The 20,342-nt window shown below is 48.2% G+C and overlaps 1 protein-coding gene across 2 annotated transcripts in view; it reads right to left on the bottom strand.

The window, feature by feature from the left end:
* The window catches only part of Qsox1 (quiescin sulfhydryl oxidase 1), a 37,792-nt gene extending 17,917 nt beyond the window's left edge, over positions 1 to 19,875 (bottom strand). For both annotated transcript variants that reach the window (XM_057770361.1, XM_057770360.1), the window contains exons 1-4: positions 19,519 to 19,875; positions 11,628 to 11,728; positions 2,800 to 2,845; positions 2,018 to 2,120 (exon numbers count right to left, since the gene is read on the bottom strand). In XM_057770361.1, coding sequence (XP_057626344.1) covers positions 2,018 to 2,120; positions 2,800 to 2,845; positions 11,628 to 11,728; positions 19,519 to 19,789 — 521 coding nt within the window. In that variant the 5' untranslated portion in view covers positions 19,790 to 19,875. The remainder of the gene's footprint in view (positions 1 to 2,017; positions 2,121 to 2,799; positions 2,846 to 11,627; positions 11,729 to 19,518) is intronic.
* Positions 19,876 to 20,342: the final 467 nt, after the last annotated feature.

Raw genomic sequence — 20,342 nt, 5'->3', positions numbered from 1 at the left:
CCAGCTGTCTCCACGTTCTGGGTAAGGCCCAAACTTACTGAAGACGGTTTTACTGGTTCCCTAAGAGACTGGTGATTAGAACCCATTAAACGCAAGCCCTGGTCCACGGCAAGTCATGACCAGTGGGAGAGCAACGCTTTCCTCTCTGAACAGGGAAGCAATGACCTAGAGTCCTGGGTCAGGAGAATGTAGAAGCCAATGAATCCAACCTCTTCTGCTCAAGGTGAGGAGAACGAGGCCCAGCCTTCTTGGATAGAAATGAATAAGAAGGTAAATTCTATCTCTCAACCAGAGAACTAAGCTACACGTTGTTTTTAAAAACTCAAAGAAATTACGTCTCTTCATTCCAGTTAAAAGACAGCACCCAGCATAGGCACGAGAGGAGGTCAGGCGACAAGGCACATGGGTAAGGGGATGTGCACCTTCCTTTGTTCTCACCCTGGTGTCTCACTTCCCTGCTCTTAACCCAAGGACATGGAGCACATACCTCCAAACAGAAAGGGTCAATGCTAGAATCCAACCTGGTGTCAGTATGAACGGATATGCCAGAGAGACACAAAAGAAGTTCTATAGATAACATCAACCTCTGGGTGGCATTAGGTGGCCAGTCTCTCTGACCACATCCTCATACCTACCCTAGGCTGGCAGAGGAGCAAGTCCTCAGCCTTCTGGAAGAGGCAGTTCAAGTTTCATCACGTGTATCTGCCTATATTCTTCCTAAGGGCATCAAAAGGATCACTTTGAGACAGGTTGACAGATTTGGCCAGTTTGTTGCTTTTAAGGTTCCCAGTACAGAAAATGTACTATAAAGGACGTCTTTCTCTCTCTCTCTCTCTCTCTCTCTCTCTCTCTCTCTCTCTCTCTCTCCCTCTCTCTGAGTGTGTGTGTGTGTGTGTGTGTGTGTGTGTATGGGTGTGGGTGTGTGTAAGAGAATGAGACAGACACAGCCATGAGGAAATGGAAAAAAGGAACGGGGTACAGGCTACTGTGCATTTTCTAGTGGGATGACGTTATGGCTGGGATATGAAATATCCCCAGAAAAGGTTCATGCATTGAAGGCTTAGTTCTCTGCCAGTGGTCCACTCACTGAGGTTCATGAGGGTTCTGATCAGTAGATCACCCTCATCGTGTATGGCTTTGTATTTGATGGCAGAATCAGGAGGTGGGACCTAGTTGGAATAAGTACACAACACAACTGTGCACATGTCCCTGGGGGCTATATTGTCCTGAATTCTTTTTTTTGTTGTTGTTGTTGTTCTTGCTTGGCTGCCATGAGACGTGCAGCTCTGGCTACCATGATATTCTGTATCATCTCAGATCCCAAATAATGGCTCTTGCCACATGTGTTGAAACTTCTAAAATAATGAGTCAAAACAAATCCTCCCTTCTTTTAAAATGTTTATCATGGGGGGCGGGCAACAATCGCCACAGATGGAGTCTAACCTACATTAGGAATATATACTTGGCCCAGGTCTCTATAAGACCTTCCAGGAAGATAAGGAATTGCGGAAGATGATAAAGGAGTCATTGTTAATTGGCTTCAACACCAGCTGACCAGTTGACCATTTTCAGTTTAAAAACAGGGCTTTACTCTTCTGAACATCCTAGCCTTTTCTTCCAAATCTGATCTCCTCTGTCCTCTCACTTGCCAGTGGCCTTCCCTGGACTAGGCCAGAGAAAACATCCTACACTCACAAACGCTCCTGAGGACCCGACAGGAGTAGCAGCAGCAGCATGATCTGGAGAACTCCACCACACACTTTTCCTTCTTCCCCCTAGCAGGTCGGGCCCCTCAACCCTCAGCCAGCCCTCAAAGGATGAGGCTCCTCAATACCTGAAGCGAAAAGAAGTCACTACCAGCTACTCTAAAGTATGTCTGGCACATTGGTGTATCTACCCCATACGTAAAGGGCACAGGAAGAATCAATGTGGGTCCTCTGCCCCATGGCTCCCAACACCTTCTCCATGCTAGGGCCCCTGGCCTATACTACTCTAAGCCTGCCCCAACCCAAAATACTTGGCAGGATGCAGAGGCGGACAGGCTGAGGGCCATTTGTCACGGTGGGACTCCAGAGCATCAATGAGCCTCCTACGTAGCATCTGCACGTTAGCACCGGCCACTACAAATGAGAACAGAAAGAGGGCATCAGGACAGAACAGACTCCTGTACCCTTGTCAGTTTCACTCACAAACAAGGATCCCCAAATCAATTCCAAGAAGAAGCACATGCCAGCCCTCCTCTGAGAAGAGGGTGGGGTGAGGGCTCTTGTGGCCTAAAGCAAAGCATCCCTGCCCATCGTACTGGGATCTGACTAGTGAGCAGTGACGCGTCACCAACGGAGGCCATCTGAAGAGCAAGGTGACTCTGTGACACATGTCAGCTTGCCCGGTGCCCATGTGCCCCTGCTTCTTTTCCTGGAAATAGGTCTCTGAGGCTGGTGTCTCCTCAGTGAGAACTCCCAGCCCATCATGGCATTCAGCCAAGGGTCAAGGATCCCGAGGACAGAATGATGTCCCTTAGAACTGGCTGCCGGTTTAGGGCTATTCTGGGAAGATGGTGTCCCACCCACAAACCCAGGACTTTGGACAGGTCACACTTGAAGGGCTGCTCAAACGGGCTTTGCTGAGGCATCTCCTAGGCTGACTAAGGAGACATATGTGGGAAAACAGACTTCGCTTGGGGACCTCTTTACCTTTGTGAAGGGTTTTCTTGACCCCCTAAGGACCCAGGTAAAAGCAGAAGGGCTAGAGAGAAGATACTGGTAATGCCAACACAGCAGCCAGAGTCAGAGCACCCACCTGGCAATGTTGTTCCAGAACTATTCTTGGAGAAGGCCTTAAAAAACTGCAAACAAACAGACAAGAGTCAGTGGTGATGTCAGGTGGGCCTGTATTTAATTGGGTGGCTTTGAACAGACTACTTATCTTTTTTTCAGTCCCACCTTCTTCACCTGTAAGTGAGATCATGGAGATTTTGTTCTGGGACCTTATCTAGTGTCCTCACATTCAATCCCTCTCCAGTGCCAGAGCACTCTTCGAACCCGAGACAGCAGCTCAGAAACTTCACTAGAGACCAGCTCCATGAAGCACTGGTACCTGCACATTGCTATGTAAGCTATTCAGTGAGTGAGAAAAGTCACTGATGGCCTTCATGCAGGCCATCTGAAGAAGAAAGTGATTCCTTGGCACATGTTAGCTTTCCATGTACCCATCTGTCCTTCCGCCTTTTCCTAGAAATGGGTCTCTGAGGCCGGTGTGTCCTCATTGAGACTCCCAGCCGTCATGGCACTAGGCCAAGGGTCAAGAATCCAGGACAGGACCTACAGAGTGGTGAACCTGTGCCCCAGAAAAACAAGACTGCAGCACATGGACCCCTTTCGACATCATGTTGTCCTCTTTCCCCATATGTGTGACAGTCTATCGTCAGAGTGAGAGGGCAGAGAGAGCACTAGGCAACTTACAACCTGGGCTTCTGCCAAAGGGGCAAGATGGCTATAGGGCTCTTGCCTATGTCCTCATATCTGAGGAAGACTTTGGTTGTCCTGCAAGATACTCAGCTATCTGCAGAAGAGCCTGAAGGCTCCTTCATGAGGACCTCAAACCCCAGTCTTATCTGAAGCAGGTGGTTAGCTGCAGCTATAGGGTTCAAGAGCTGGCTCTGCTATGTTCTTGCTGTGTGGCCTTGGGAAACCCTTTAGCTTCTCTAAACCTTAGTATTCTGATCTTTAAAATGAGAATGACAGCACCAGCCTAGAATTGTCTAGATTCAATAACATAAAAGCTAAAGTAATTAAGGTACAGTAACCAGTACATCTAATAATGGACTCAGTAAATGTCAACCACCATCATTCCCTTCTATATACACACCCTTTTAGCACCAGGAAACACTGACCAGCTAGGACTGGTCTGTTCCATTCATGGGTAGGCAGGAAGGGAAAATTCACATGAGTAAGAGACTGCAGAAACCAGCGATCCCCCCCCCCCATCTTTGCCGGCTTCCTGTGACCTCACTGCCTTTCCTTCTGCTCTCTACTCCGTTCTCTTTTCGAAATACAAATGCAATACTTTATTCACAAGTGAAAACAACCCATCTACATATGCCACAGTACACCCATGTTCTTGACATTTACTGAACAAATCTTGACCTAGTAAAATTATTATTCTAATACTTGTAAAATAATCACAAATTTCCTGAATTTCTGTGACATGAAATCTAGTTTATAACACACATTAGAATCTTAATGGATAAACATTGCTTCTCAGAAGAGGACAAATGTGACAGGGTGGTTTGCTCGGTGTGGTCCTGCAGCTGCACACACTCACAAGACAGACTCTGGCTTCCTTCTAGACCTCCCAAGTCATGGACCAGCCTTCAATGGGGAGCTTCCTCAGAGCTATAGCAGTCATATTCAGCTCTGCAGAACATGGTACCTTTCCTTCATCAGCCATCAGGCCGCCTAAGTCTGGGCAAATACTTGTCTTAAAAGGAGGTGGCAGGGCTGGAGAGATGGCTCAGTGGTTAAGAGCACTGATTGTTCTTCCAGACGTCCTGAGTTCAATTCCTAGCAACCACATGGTGGCTCATAACCACCTGTAATAAAACCTAGTGCCAACTTCTGGCCTGCAAAGACACAGGAAGGTAGAACATTGTATACATAATAAATAAATCTTTTTTTTTTTTTTAAAAAAAGGAGGTGGCATTCTCCCTGCCATCTAACAAAAGGCATCTCTTTCACCCTAAATTTCAAGGTTCTAATCTAGCACAGGAACTCTGAGTTGAAACCAAGAGTGACTCAGGAGGCCCCTGTCACAGAGTGCATGATAAAGGAAGTTCTGTGCCATGACCACGTGGCCTTCTCAGCATTCAGAAACTTCCTATCCACCTTTAGAACAGTATTATCCTCTGAGAAAGTGGCCCCCACACCTCTAATGTCTTTCTCATTACACCCTAGGCTGTAAAGAGATCTTAAGAACACTCATGCAAACTGTAACACAGAAGGGAAGAAGGGAGGGACAACAGGCAGGCCTTCCTTCTTTCTCCAGTCACTGCATTTCCTGTTCCCCTGCACTGCCAAATCTCTTCTGCTCCCCGAATCTCTCCCCACTCCTCGGAGCCCACCACTCAGCTGAAATCACTCAGGAAAGCTGCGTGGTGACTCTCTCTAGCCGATCCCAAGCACCCCAGGCACTGCCTGTTCGCTGCTTCCCACCTCCCTGCCTAGCTTTTGTTTCCAATGTACATTTTCTTGAAACTATCTCTTTCCTGTCTTCCTTCCTTCTTCTTTTCTCCCTCCCTACTTCCTTCCCCCTCCCTCTCTTTTTCATGTTGCCACCCTCCCTGGTTGTTAGCCCTTCTTGGCTCTTAGCCCTTGTCCTAACTCCGCCCTTGGCTGCTCTCCTGGGTCACTGTCAGTACCACCTGCTTCTCTTAGTCTTTCACCTGCTGTTACACATCAAATCATGTCATTCTTCATTTAAAAAGCCCTTAAAGGCCCCATCAGGAGGAAGGGCTCAGTTTATTCTTTCAAATGAAAGAATGGAAGAATCGAGAACGAAGTTGCTGTTTCTCTACTCCAAGTCGTTCACTTTGCTCAGCTGATTGACTACCTGAGCCTTGTGTCTCAGGTCCTTACCTGTCCTAGACTTCTGGTTCCTCCTGGTAAACTCCACAGAGGTGTCAAGGCACCCCTACCCACACACCAACCTACTTCTGCACCTGTGTTTTATCTCACCCAGCAATCAGTACTCCTCCCTGTTTCCCAAACTAGCATGTCCCTTCCCTACAACCCCCATCCATCCAGTCATCTGGCGAGTTCTATGACTCTGACTTGGGGATACCTCTTCAACAGCATTGTCACCTGTCAACAAAACCTCTCACCTTGTCTAGACCAGGGCCAATAAGTGAGAACTTAGTTCCTGATCTATTACATTACTCCCTGTTTGCTTTCGCTTCATGAGTCAGAAATGTTAATCCTCAGCCAGTAAGGTGGCTCAATAGGCAAAAGAGCTCACAGCCAACTTTGACTGCCTGAGTTCAATCCCTAGAATCTACATGGTAGGAGAGAACTGATTCCTGAAAGTACACACACACACACACACACACACACAGAGAGAGAGAGAGAGAGAGAGAGAGAGAGAGAGAGAGAGAGAGAGAGAGACCCTCTCAATCTTGTATCCAATTGTCTTCCTCCTTGCCACTGTTTCCTTCTCTAAGGAATAATTATGGGATTCCTCTTCCCATTGCCATACGTCTACATGGGCTATGAGTAAGATCCAAACTCAATACATTTAAGGCATTTCTTTCCAGATTTGAGCCCAAACTTTCCACTATGCCATACACTTCAACAATGACCTTCAACCTGAACTTAGGTCTAGTGGTGGTTTGAATAAGAATGGCTTCCACAGGCTCATATGTATGAACGCTTAGTCAACAGAGACTATTGAGAAGTCTGTTTGAGAAGGATTAGAAGGTGTGGCCTTGTTGTCACGGGGATGGGGGAGGTGGGTGAGGAGGTGGCCCATGTCAGGCCCAGCGTCTGTCTCCTCACCTCCCACTGGCTGCAGAGCAAGACGTAGCCCTCAACTACTTTCCCAGCAGTGTGTCTGCCTGCATGCCACCATGCTCCCCACAATGATGATGATCAACTAGCCCTCTGAAACTGTAAGCAAGGCCCATTTAAACCTCTGTAAGAGTTGCCTGGTCATGGTGTCTCTTCAGAGCAACAGAACAGTGACTAAGGCACCCACCCACCTGCCTGACTTGGATAGTGCTAACAGCTCATACATCACTGCAAGCCCCACTGTGCCTGGTATAGTGTCTAGCATCTTAGCTGTCCAGTCCAGCAGCCATAGCCCTTTCATCATCTCGAAAGCTCAAGTGGAAATCTAGTCAGGGCACATTTTTGTCCTCTTAGGAAAATACATCCTTGTTAAGTCAGCCACTGGAGGTGTGTGCCTACTGAGGTCAATTACCCCTGAAAAGATGACAACAGGCAGCAGTTCATTTGTTCAGGGTTCCCCCCCCCCCCCCCCGCCTCGATTTATGTTATGCGTATGTGTGTTTTCCTGCATGTATGTATATATACCATGCATGTGTTTGGTACTTGCATTAGTCAGAAAAGGGCATTGGATACCTTGGGGCTAAGGGTGGTTTTAAGCCACCATGGAGGTAATGAGAGCTGAACTCGGGTCCTCTGTAAGAGCAACAAGGCTTTTAATCATTGAGGCATCTCTCCAGCTCTGAGACAGGAAGGCACTTCTGTCTCCCTGGACTTGCTGCTATGGTCTTTCCACAATAGCAGGACAACTGTTAGCACAATACAAGACAACAGCTAAACAGAGTTCCAGGAAGACTGGTGGTGGCACTGGAGTCAAGCATATAGGACCAGTTTTCAGAAACATAATCAAGTCTACAAGTATTTTATTCTGAGCTCAGAAAGATCAATTGCCTTAGCTACTTAGTTTCTGTGCTGTGAAAGATCAGTGAAGAGGATGGCTGGATGACAGACAGTGGAGGTAGGAGACCTGAATTCTCTCTTTCCTCCTGAAAACTCACCATCTGGCTACAGGCTTCTAGTAAGAGTTCTATAAAGCAACAGCCCAGACTCTGCACTCCACAGCGCTCCATACTCTGTCTGGCTCTCAAGGACCTGCCATTCTTGGGGTCCTACTTCCCTTGCCCTACTTCACCCCTGAACATGAGCCTCTGTGCAACATGCCACACAGTTCTGCCCATAATAGGGGGCCAGTTCTCACCTTCCCTGCCCAAGCTACTCTGTGCCTAGGATACACCCACTACACAGAAACTACCATTAGATCCAGGGGACAAGAAACAAGAAGAAAACTAACACTTACCAAGCTCCACAAAATGCCAGTGCCTGGGCGCTTCCAGGTAAGCCTTTCTTATACTTGGCGATCTTATTAATAGACAGTGTTCACCCATTTTCACAGACAGGAAATCTGGGACTCTGGTGGGGCCTTTAAGTGACTTCCTTTGCCATACACAGTGAGCAGTGGAACAGTGAGTTCGCATCTGCATTGGTGATCTTTTTAGAGACACTAAGTAGGCCTTCACCACCTAATTAGGGGCACTGCTCTGGCCTACTGCTTGTTCAGCCCAAACCCACTGCAAACTCACCTCCCTCCTCCCTGCGCCTTTCTTTCCTTCTACTCTGGCCTGATGGGGACCTGACGGAGCAAGACCCTGGCCTTCAGGGCTAGGGACTTTCTAAATGGGCTGGACTACTGGGAGACCAACGTGCGCTCATTGGCAAGGGCCTGAGGCAGAGAAAAAGAGCACTGACACATGTCACTCACTAGAATGGCGTGTCCCACCATGGGTCCTCACCTCGGGCTCTCACAACCTTTAATGGTAGTGAGCAAAGACAGGGTCTGGCCCCTGGAGGGCAGTAGTTAGGGCAGTAGTGCTATCTGGCTGGAAGGCTGACTTTTCAAATGTATTCTGCTTTTTAGGGAGCCTGACACTTCAGGTTTTCATAGGCAAGACTGAGATCTGAAACGTGTGAGTACGGATTTAAAACACGCTAGAAACAACCTAGCAGTGGGCTGGAAAGTAGTCAGTTTATCAAGGGACAGTCATGGTTTTTTTTTTTTTTTTTTTTTTGGTTTTTCGAGACAGGGTTTCTCTGTGGCTTTGGAGCCTGTCCTGGAACTAGCTCTTGTAGACCAGGCTGGTCTCGAACTCACAGAGATCCGCCTGCCTCTGCCTCCCGAGTGCTGGATTAAAGGCGTGCGCCACCACCGCCCAGCAGTCATGGTTTTTTTTTAAGTGGAACAAAAAATATCATTAAACTTTTACTTTAGCAATAGTTAACACAAACCAAATTTAGGATCACAATGTAAAATACATACTTTTTTTAATTGATTTTATTGAGCTATACTATATATTTTTCTCTGCTCTCCTCCCTTTCTCTCCCCTCCCCTTCAACCCTCTCCCATAGTCCCCATGCTCCCAATTTACTCAGGAGATCTTGTCTTTTTCTACTTCCCATGTGCATTTGATCTTTGCATGTCTCTCTTAGGGTCCTCATTGTTGTCTAGGTTCTCTGGGGTTGTGAATTGTAAGCTGGTTTTCTTTGTTTTATTTCTAAAGCCATTTATGAGTGAGTACATATGATATTTGTCTTTCTGGGTCTGAGTTACCTCACTCAATATGATGTTTTCTAGCTCCATCCATTTGCTTGCAAATTTCAAGATGTCGTTATTTTTTTCTGCTGTGTAGTACTCCAAATGCACCACATTCTCCTTACCTACTCTTTGGTAGAGGGACATTTAGGTTGTTTCCAGGTTCTGGCTATGACAAACAATGCTTCTGTGAACATGGTCAAGCACATGTCCTTGTGGTACGATTGAGCGTCCTTTGGGTATATACCCAAAAGTGGAAATACACATTTCTTAGTGCAGGTCACAGTAGTCATTTAAAGAGGTCATCTAAAAGGCACTGCTTAGAGTATTGCAGCAGAGGCCCAGCAACAGAATGAACCACCTGGCCATCTTCTAGAGTGTTAAGGACAGGGCACTGGGTGCTTCTCCTCAGATGAAACTAAGCAGCAGGTTCCTCAGGGAAGCAAAGCCGTGCCAAGGGAGGCCAGACAAGAGCTTAGGAAATGGACAGCTGTCTACTGAACTGGCTCAGTCAGGTGCTACCAGTCTGGAAATAAAGGAAAGCCAGAAGGACTAGGTAAGGTCCCTCCCAGGCTCTCCCACAGTCAGCTGGGCAGGTAAGGTGATTAGTCACTTGAGGCATCCAGGCTGCGTGTACTGCGTGACTTCGGTAGGTGCTGAGGAGCCTCTGAACCTGCACCTACCTGGCCTCCTCCTCACACCCTATATCTGGCAGCTCCCTGGCTGAACAGAAAGGTCCAGGTGTCAGGGCCTACTGAACCCCAACTCATGTCCTGAATGGTCTCCCTGTGAGCTATACAGTAGCTAACCCCCAGGGTTCAGGGTTCACTATGGATGATGCCTTCATCTGCTACACTGGGGTTCCCACAGCTTCCCACTTAGTATCGCTCACTCTGGGTCTGCACAGAGCATCTCCACTGAAATACCTTGTTACACATCTTGGAGAAGAGGACAAGCAATGTCCTTGCCAGGGAGACTTTCTACTTAGAGGGGTGACTGCTAAGAGCATCCTGGGGGGTGTGGCAGTAGACACTGTTTTGCCACACTGTTCCTCAAAGCAACCTGGTCTGAGAACATGGCCTGGGTCCTGATTTTAAGTGGTAACCATTTAGGAAGTGATGACTCTGGGGTGGGGAGACTGAGTTCAGTGGGGGTCAGAGATGGGCACTCCTGCAGATGAAACTGCTAAGTGATCAGGCTTGTAGACTGGACTGAAACTTGAGGTCCCTGAAATCAGAGATACATTGTCCCAGGGATAATATTTGGCATTTCAGCCTTCAAAGGCATCTCCTGATTATTCTTAGTGGTTATAGAGAAACTGCTTATGTAGTTGTCATTCTGTGGGCAGGGCTGAGCCCTGGGAGGACCCTTCCCCTAACTGCTACAACTGCATCATTCTGGACTCTTAAGAACCATGGTAACTGTCCAGACATTAACTTGTTGGGAGGCTGGAGAGATGGCTCAGAAGTTAAGGGCACTGGCTGCTCTTCCAGAGGACCTGGAATTCCCAGTCACACAGTAGTCCACAACTGCCTATAACTGTCTAGACTGTCTATAACTCCAGTTCTAGGGAATCAACACCCTCACACATGCAGGCCAAACATCAAGGCACATAAAATTAAAAACTATTTTTTATTTTGTTTTTTTGAGACAGGGTTTCTCTGTGTAGTCCTGGATGCCCTGGAACTCACTCTGTAGACCAGGCTGACCTTGAACTCAGAGATTCACCTGCCTCTGCCTCCTGAGCGCTGGGATTAAAAGTGTGTGCTACCACAACCTGGATATTAAAAACTATTTTTTAAAAGAATCGCTGGTGTACTGTGATCACTGACGAAGGATCATCAGAAAGCTCATGAGAATGAGTACTGCCAGAGCCGGAGTATGAGGACCCGCATGCCTTGGATGTTGGTGACTTCTGTCCCTGGAAGCTCTGCCATCTGAATGAAGCACTGCACATTTTGACTATGGGGGTGAGGCAATCCCCTAAGCCACGCTGGCGTATTTCTGTGTCAAAGCTTTTCCTTGATAAGGATGAAGTACCCCAGTGTCTCTGAGGAACAAGGGCCAGAGGATGGTCCTGTCTACAGAGAGGCTGTAGAGTATGACCAGGCCTCCGAGAGTGGGAGGTCAGAAGTGAGAACTGAAAATGACCCTGAGAGCTAGCAGCACTCACTAGCCTGTGTGATGACTACATTACAACACAATGTAGAAATCTTCCCACCCTAGCATTCCCACGTGCCATCTCCGTCATAAAGACAGACTCTCTCAGGACGAAGAGCCCCTCCTTCTCTGCCTGTCTCTAAAACAGTGCACCACCAGAGGGTGGACAGTGCCCCAGATGCCAGGACTTTAAAGACTCAGGCCCAGAAGCATCAGAGAGTTCACTGGAGCTCAGAAGCCCAGAGAGGTAGCAGGGAATGCAGAAGAGGAGCTACATGCTCAGCTGGAGCCACCCCCAGCTCCCTCTTCCCTTTGTCACATACCCTCACAGTTGGGAAGCCAGCGATGTTGAAGTCTCGGCAGACATCATTATTGGTCTCATCAGCACAGTCCAGGACAGCAAGATTCAGTGCTGGCTTCCAGTCTGAAAGGACAGATAATTCCAGTAAGTGAGAGAAGCTAGCCTTCTGCTGCTCTTCCATCTAAAACCCCACAGCCATTAATCCCCCCAAACTCCTCTGAGGAAGGGCATATTCTCTTCAAAAATTGACCTCTGAGACAGTTCCCTCAGTCTTCATTTAGGCAGAGCCTCACGAGAAAGGCCCTAGACCTAGGATGCAGTTAAATAGCATGGTATGTTGCCTGGTAATGGCATCTATGCTCCCTTTGTGCTTAGTGGGTGTGGCATGGGGCTGGAGAAGCTAAGAAAGACAAATAAGGACTGTGGACTGCCTTTGTCCCTGAAGAGCTACCTAAGATGGGGATCAGCTCCCAAAGGTAGAACATACCTTGGGAGCTTATATTCCCCAGCAAGCTACCCCAAAACAGAGAAACAAATTCCAGAAAGAAATTTGTGGGGAGAAAGAAAGCAGGAGATCCAGGAACCCCAGGAGAGGAAGCCGCAGGGCAACCAACAGTCAGGAAGACTGGTCATGTTTCCTCTTCAGGCCCCAGACCTAGCGACTTCTCCCTGAGAACTAGCAGAGCAAATAATGGCACAGACCAGAAACTGACAGAAAATCAATTCATACTAACAGCTCCCCGAGCTCTAACTCAGGTCAGGGGTGCCAGGTCTATTCCAGCACAGAGCAGGACACATATCCATGAGACCACATAAACCTTGGGGAAGCTGTGGCCAGTGTCAAATTATATAGCACAGACCTCCAAGCTTTGAGGCATTAAAGAGATTAGTCCTGTGGGTCAAGCCTTGCCCTACTGCTGGTAGGAACAGTCAATAGCCTGTCCACAGGGATTTGTTCACCTGACTCCAAATCCTGTCTACGCTCCCTCCTGAGTATCTTCCCCTACTCGAGCCATCACTTCCTTGTCCTGTTCTAAGTGGCCTGGACACCTGATCTGGTTTCTTTACTCATTTCCCTTCTAAGCTACCCTCCACACCCAGTGAGCTGGTACTGCAACTCCCACAGGGCTCTTGGAATAACCACATACAACTTACTTCTAATGTGGTTCTGCATCACCAGCCTCTCCAGCTGCCAGCTCGTCTTTTCTCTCTGCGGTTCTAACTGTGCCAGCCTCTACTCATACTCCTTGGCAGTTCTGAGGATCTTAGAAGATCTGGCCTCTGTCCACATATCTAGTTCCCTTTCAGCATTACTCCAAAGCAAAGCCAAAGGTGTCCTCCCTCCCTGACAGCACGCTGCTCACATGTCTCCAGGTACTCCCTCTCTGCAGACTCCCCTGTGAGATCTGACTCAGATGGACTACTACTTTCTCCCAAGGAGAGCTGCCTCATGTGTCCAAAGGTCGGACCTACACAATGACTGGTGTGTACAGCTCTGTCTTTTGTTTTTTTAGACTCCTTGTTGCCAAACAACCTTTACCCAGCACATAGTAGGCACTCAACCCAGACCAGGGAACAGCTTTCAGTTCATGACTGCTCTGATCTTGGTACTTTCTCTTTATGTCCAGCCTCAGTTTTATTACAGTCTAGGTAGTAGGTGAGGTTAAAGAAGTCTGTGATAATGCCTGGATTCATTCAATATTCACTCATCCTTCAAAGCAGTGGTTCTCAGCCTTCAACCCTTTAGTACAATTCCTCATGTGGTGATGACCCCCAACCATAAAATTATTTCATTACTACTTTATTACTGTAATTTTGCTACTGTTACAAATAGTAATATAAACGTCTGTGTTTTCTGATGACCTCAGGTGACCCTGTGAAAGGCTGAGAGCCACTTCTTTACAGATAAAGGTCACAGAAGAGCTCACCAATTGCCACCTCCAACTCAAGTTCAGAGTTTCTCACGGAATAACAGATGACAGCACACTAAGTCCTTTCCGTGTTCCTGCCAAAGGGAGACCAAGGACTAGTGAGGTATACAGTTCTTCTTCTAGGGCCATCTGGCACACTCTGAACTAGTCCCTTTTGTTCTGCCTCTAGGGAAGAACTTTGATCTGGAGAGACTTACAGGAAAGGCCCAGCTATCCTTAAGAAATATCGGTCCAAACCACATAGGAAGAGGAAAGAGCGGGACATTCTGTATCGTCACACTCCACTGCCACCATGTGAAGATAGGGACTCAGAAGCCTCCTACCTTGAGAGCCTAGGAGACGTGACAAACTTACTTGTTCCTCTGCCCACTGTACCAGGGTCAGGGCATTACCCTTATATGTATGCTCTTGCTCCAAGTATAGCCTTCTTAAGAGAAAATGGCAGAAATAACAGAAATAGCTGTGCCTTCCAGTTAAACAGCCTCAATAACTAGCAGCAACCTGGGCTTCAGCCTTACTTAGAGGACTGTGCTATCAGTACGTGGAGTGAGTTTATTGTGTGCTCAATTTATCTAGTTCAGTGTTCTCAACAACCCGATCAGGAAGTACTAAGGCATTTATCTCCAAATCTGCTTTCCTTAACTATAAAACAGATCAGATAACCGTGCCTAAGACATGGTAAGCTAATTAATGATGAATCTAAAATCTGAACCCAGGATTTGAGCCTTGGAGCTAATTTCAAAATGATTCAGACCAGAACAGACAGCTTCGACACTGGTTTTTCAATAGGGATGCAGGAAGACAAGGATGCAATGTAGATCAGAGGTGGAGGACCAGAGGGAATATGATGCTTGGGCTGGTTGGCTTTTGCAACACCCCCCACATCCTCTTTGTAGACAGGGCCTCACTATGTAGCCTTAGCTGACCTGGAACTTGCTATGTGGACCAGGTGGGCCTCCAACTCAGAGATCTGTATGCACTTGCCTCCCAAGCGCTGAGATTAAAGGCATGTGCCACCAACTTGCCTTGCTTTCTTTATACCGTGATTAATTGTGCTCTATGAAATGAAACCAGTACCTCTTCTGACCAGCTTCAATCTCAACGGGTGGTGGAGGTGGGGGCTGGGGCAAGTTAGATGATGGTTAAGTTCTGACCAAGGGATGTGGTGTGGGAGGTCCTTCAGCCAACAGCCTTTAAGATACCAGCCCACTTGGGCGTGGTTTCTTACACTGTAAATGTAGCTGTAAAGTGTGTGCTTGTTTTCTTGTTCCTGGCTCTGGCTTCCAGCTGCTAGACTCTATTCCTGTCAGTGCAGAGGACTGTTATCTAGGACAGTAATCTGTAAGTTTCCCTTAAATAAATAACCCTCTATTATTCATAAAAAAGAGAAAGAGGGTGAGTGCACGTTTTACAGCTGCACTTACAGTATAAAAGACCATGCCCAAGTGGGCTGCTATCTTAAATGCTATTAGCTGAAGGAGTGAAACGTCCCACAGCAGGGATGTTTTTCACATGACATATACAGCTATGGTTTGCACTTTACACTAGATACTGCATGCCTGGATATTCATGATCCTAATGTATTAAATATCATTTCCAGGAGCCCACTGGTTTGGACTGAGCTAAAGCACCAGGGGCAGGCAATAAGCCATACAAGATAGAATCAACTTATGCTGAAGTTCTAAGCTACTAAGTTGAAACCAAGTTATCAGACCTCCCAAGAGAGCAGGAGACAGATAATAGCCACATCCACAAAAGGCCAGCTTTAGCCAACATTATAATGAAGTCTCTCTAAGGCAGTGGTTCTCAACCTGTGGGTCACCACCCCTTTGGGGGGTCACATATCAAATACCCTGCATATTAGGTATTTATATTATGATTCATAACAATAGTAAAAATACACTTATGAAGTAAGTGCATGAAATAATTTTATGGTTGAGGGTCACCACACCATGAGGAACTGTATTAAAGGGCTGCAGCATTAGGAAGGGTGAGAACCCCTGCTCTAAAGCTTACAAGGAAATAACTATGAAATGACCAATACATTTTTTGGGTTTGTCTTCTGTGTTCTCTTGTCCTCAGCCCTTTTGTCAGTAAGGCCACACCCTCACTCAGCTCATCAGGACTTTACAGGATTCTAGAATCACAAATAAAAGCCAATTAAGATATTTAAACTAAATTTTCTTTCTCTGACTGTCTCATTGGTGCAGCATAGCTATGTGGTGGGACAGACAAGTGCTCTGACGTCAGTGAGAGGGGCTTTCTGATGTTTGGTTTCTCACACCCCAACTGGCTCTTGAGGAGAAGCACTTCCCACTACATTTCGACTTGGGCAGAATAATTTCTCTAGTAGCAACACAGTAGCTGGAAAATGGAGAGTAGAAAAGGTGGATGGCAAGAGAAGCCAAGAGAGGTATAAATTTTGCAATGATGGGTGAGGGGAAAACCTCCAGTGGGAACTCTGCTGTGCCCATACACAAGTGTCCTCTGGAGTCCCAGGCAGTCACCTCCTAGCTCCTTGGTGCAAGAAGAACACCGAGCCCAGAGGCAGAAGAATGACCCTCATAGCTCCTGGCCAATGCACGTGTGCTCCATATGCCTCCTCTCCAGTACTCAGATCCGCATCGGTCGGAAGGCCAGGACTGTTGGTCTCCAATGCCCTTTGCAGCTCCAACAGAAAGTTTCCTTGCTCATGCTCTCATCTGGACTCCTGCGAGGCTTTGGTCACTGGCTGTCATGAGTGTGCTCCCACACTCTGTGGTAGGCATCACAGGGACACAAGGACAAGATGTCATCCATGCTCTCAAACGGAATGGCAAAGCCAGCAATGCTCACTGAAGCCAAATCTGCGAGCCTTATAAACGTCAGTTCTGTATGCGCTGCTCTCCTGCACAGAGAGCCCTTCTTCCTCCAGTCATCGCTCCTCCCGCTCAAGCTGTGAAGTCGGACACTACTAAGGCAAGAACCCACAAGGGTTGGAGAGATGGCTCATGGGGTAAGAGCCATTGCTGTTCATGCAAAGGGCCTGGGTTTGCTTTCCAGCACTGATATGGCAGCTCACAACCATCTGATACTACGTCCCAGAGGACCCAATGTCCCAGAGGACCCAATGTCCCAGAGGACCCAATGTCCTTTTCGGTCTCTGCAGACACCAATTATACATGTGGTGCACAGACACACATGCAGGGAAAACACTCACACACATAAAATAAAAACAAACAAATCTTTAAGGAGAAAAATAACCTTCCATCAGCATTTTGCCTGCTGATTTTTTAAAGGACATGTTTTTCTGTTTCTGGGTTCAAACCATAAACACTCACTCTGACCTACACTTGTGCCTTGCCAAAGACCCAAGACAATGGCCTACCCTATCTTGAATTTGAGCCAAAACAAATGGAGGATATAGAGACAAGGAATCTATTTTCTCAGGTGAAGATGAAATGTTCTTAGCAAAGAGCTGGCATGAGAGAAATGGGTAACAACTAGGTTGTCCTTCTGTGACTGTTCCCCCACTTCAGTTCCTCCCATAAGAAATAGGTGAAGCACGCTTGTCTTTTCAAACACGGTTTCATGTGTTTGCCCATTTTCCTGCTATGTAGAGTTCACTGGCCCAGCTGCTATGCAATCAATGTTTTGTCATTAAACAAATATTTGCTGAATGATTAGCCAGGGAATAGTAATGAAGGTCCCAATTAGACCCAATCATTTCCTCAAACATATGGTAAGACAAGAGGATCTGCTCGGGAGCAGAAAGGGGCGAGCAAGCCCCCAGAAACAAGTGCTCTGCCCCAGGCAGTGACTTCCCAGAGACCCTCCCATCCAACTCACTAAGAAATGAGCCCTGTCCAGTCAGAGAAATCCTAAAGCCAGCTGGTCAGGATTATAAATGTCTCCCCAGCTCCCATGAGCTTCCACTCTCTCTGTTCCTGTTCAAAACACTTGTAGCAGTACAAGGAAGTCTGCTCCTGCCATGACTCAGAGTGGTGAGTGCAGCCCTCTGCCAGCCCACAGCCACACAGCTCAGAACACGGAAGCCAGCACTAGCTTCTCAGCAGGGAACTCCCCTCACTGCCATGGGTCAACTCCAGATTTGTCCCTTCACCGATACAATCTCGCTGAAGGAATGACTTACCCCCATGGCCAAAAGAGGAGACCCCCAGTTTCCATTGAGACCCCCCTACCTCTTATTTTCCCCTGATTCATCTCCATAGACTTTGATGTCTCTGTTTCTCCTTCCATAAGTTAAGGTTTGCTTTTGGCTTTCCTTTCAGAGAAGGACTGTCTCTCGATGCAAGACCCTTTTTGGAAATGGTAACTCTCATACAGAAACAGGCTACGTCAGTATGTACCTGTATGTGCAACTCATAGGAAACTCCGGGGCACAAGAGGCCAAACATGTGAGTCAGCTGGAAGCTAATCTTTCCTTTCAGCACACTTAAAACACAAGAATCTTCTAGAATGAGTCTATGTGTTGCCATTAGACGGCTCTTACGGACTCCACTTAGAAACCTATGGGGAGTTTTACGGTGTTTGGGTCCCGACATGACCTTCCTTCAGCTTTTCAGTTCCATAGTGCACATTCTTTCTTCCTACTGCCCTGACCAGATGTGTTGACATCATTAAAATAGTGTTAAGGGCTGCTCATGTGGATGATGGGACCAAGAGGCATGTGGGCAAGTATAAACTGGAGGTAGGGGGAAAAGCTTGTAAGTGCTGTTAAAAATTGTTTTTGAAAACTCCACACCATTCCATGTAAAAACTTCAGTAATGGCTTTGCCAGCTGCTCACAGGAGGGGGAGACTAAGTCTGAGAATTAACATGGATAGACAGAAGCACTATTTGCACACAGTTGAACTTATTAAGAACCACCAACCCCACAGAAGGGGGACCGCAGTTCCAGTTTGCCCATCTCTAGAAATGCCTGTTTCCTGAGATGCTTACAGTTCTCATCCATGGTTATTTCAGATGGCCAGCTTTGTGGTACCCTGCCTGGCACCACAAACCAGGGAATAGTCCACAGATAAGCAGCAAAATCAGAAGCCAGTTCCTGTCCATCACTGTGCCACTCTTGCCCCCACAGACGGCCATAACTTCGGTTAGGCAGATGCTTCTACTGTAGGGAATCTTTAAGCTTACTGTTTAAGCACTCAGTATATAATCACCATTGTTACCATGTCCCCTCAGCTCTAGGTCTTAAGTATTTAAATATTTTAGCATTGCTATAACACAACACACCTTAAAAATCTCTATACATTTTGTAGTTTTTCTAATCCTGCTACCCCTTAGGCTGTAATTAAATGAACGGTGGGTCCCACAATTGGTATTTTAGAGTCAAAGAAACATGGTCTTAATGTCCAGGACCATGACTAGAGCACCGAGCAAGGACCAACGACATACCACAGGCCTATGTTTAGTTTGGTTTTGTGGGATTAAAGGCTAAGGATAAGCGAGACCAGACCCAAGGGAAAGACTGATAATGGTGTGGACAGGAAGCTAAAGAGCTAGAGGCAGCAGCTGGATTGGAAATGGGCAAACAGGAAAGCATCCAATTCAAAGACAGGAATGAGAAAGGAAATGTGTGTGCCAGCTATGCAACTGGCCATGAGGTGGAGAAAGGTGGTGGGGGCGGTAGAAAGAACGTCAGCTCTCTTTTCTCCCCAGCACTGTGCCATCGCGATGGCTAGAGAAGTTGGCAAGAAGGGGTCCCTGCACAAGGAAGGGTACCGCCACAACGCCGGACTGGAGTAAGTCCTAGGCAAGAAAGAACACAGGGGACAAGGAAACTGCTCACAGCTAAGAGACAGACTTGACAGAGGACCACCCTGGAGCAGAGGACTGGGGGCTGCGAGTCCAGGAGAACTTGAAGGCTATAAATTGGGGGGAGGGGATGGGCCAGGGAAGAGGCGAGAGAGGAGGGGACAGGCTAGCGGGACAGCTCGCGGGACCTGCCCAGGTGGGTCGGGGGAGGCCTCCACTTCTCACCCCGCACGTCGTTGGCTAGCTCCCTCCACGTCGGGGCGAAGGCGATGCAGTGGCCACACCAGGAGGCGAAGAACTCCACGGCCCAGGCGCTGCTGGAGCCGAGCACGGTCTGGCGCACCGTGTTCGCATCCAGCAGCGTCAGCTGGTCTGAGGACGAGTAGAGCACGGAGAGCTGGGCCGCGCCAGCGCCTGACAGCGCGAGCAGCAGCGGCGGGAGCAGCAGCAGCAGGAGCTGCGACGGCGACCCCGAGTGGCGGCCGCACCTCCTCATCCTAGGCGGCTGGAACGTCCACCTCGCTCGAGTTTGTGACCAATCTGTACCGGGAGGCCGCCGCAAACCTCCGGCCTCCGCCCGCGAGGAGGAGCTACGAGGCTCCGCCCCGAGGCCGGCACCGCCCCCGGGCCGCCCCTGCGGGCCGCGGGCTCAGGAGAGGCGGGGCGTGAGCTGCCACCAGCCAGCCGAAGTCCCCGAGTAGGTCGGCGCCCGCCGCTCCCGCCCACAGCGGTCTAAGCCCCGGGCCGGGTCTGCAAACGAGTGCTGGGGGCCTCAGGCCGCGGCTCGGGGTCGCTGCGGGGGCCGGGCGGCGTTTGGCTACTCTCGGCCCCCGTATCGGAAGGAAGCGGAGTCCGTTGGCATGGTCGTTACTGGTTTATCTTGTTCTTGGAAAGTTCCAGGGGCTCCCTCACGCAGTTTTGACAGTGGGAATTCGAAGTAGGTGGGAGAAAAAAGCCACGAGGTAGGAGATTGTGATTGCCAAGGCCCACAGGAGCCAGACGTACGCTCGCCTCGGGAGGCCAGTGGCCATTGCTTGAGGGTTTTCTAC

Source organism: Chionomys nivalis, chromosome 5 (assembly GCF_950005125.1).
Source record: "Chionomys nivalis chromosome 5, mChiNiv1.1, whole genome shotgun sequence".
Classification (NCBI taxonomy): domain Eukaryota; kingdom Metazoa; phylum Chordata; class Mammalia; order Rodentia; family Cricetidae; genus Chionomys; species Chionomys nivalis.
Note: the sequence above shows the minus strand (reverse complement) of the source record. Positions and strands in the feature narration are given on the sequence as shown.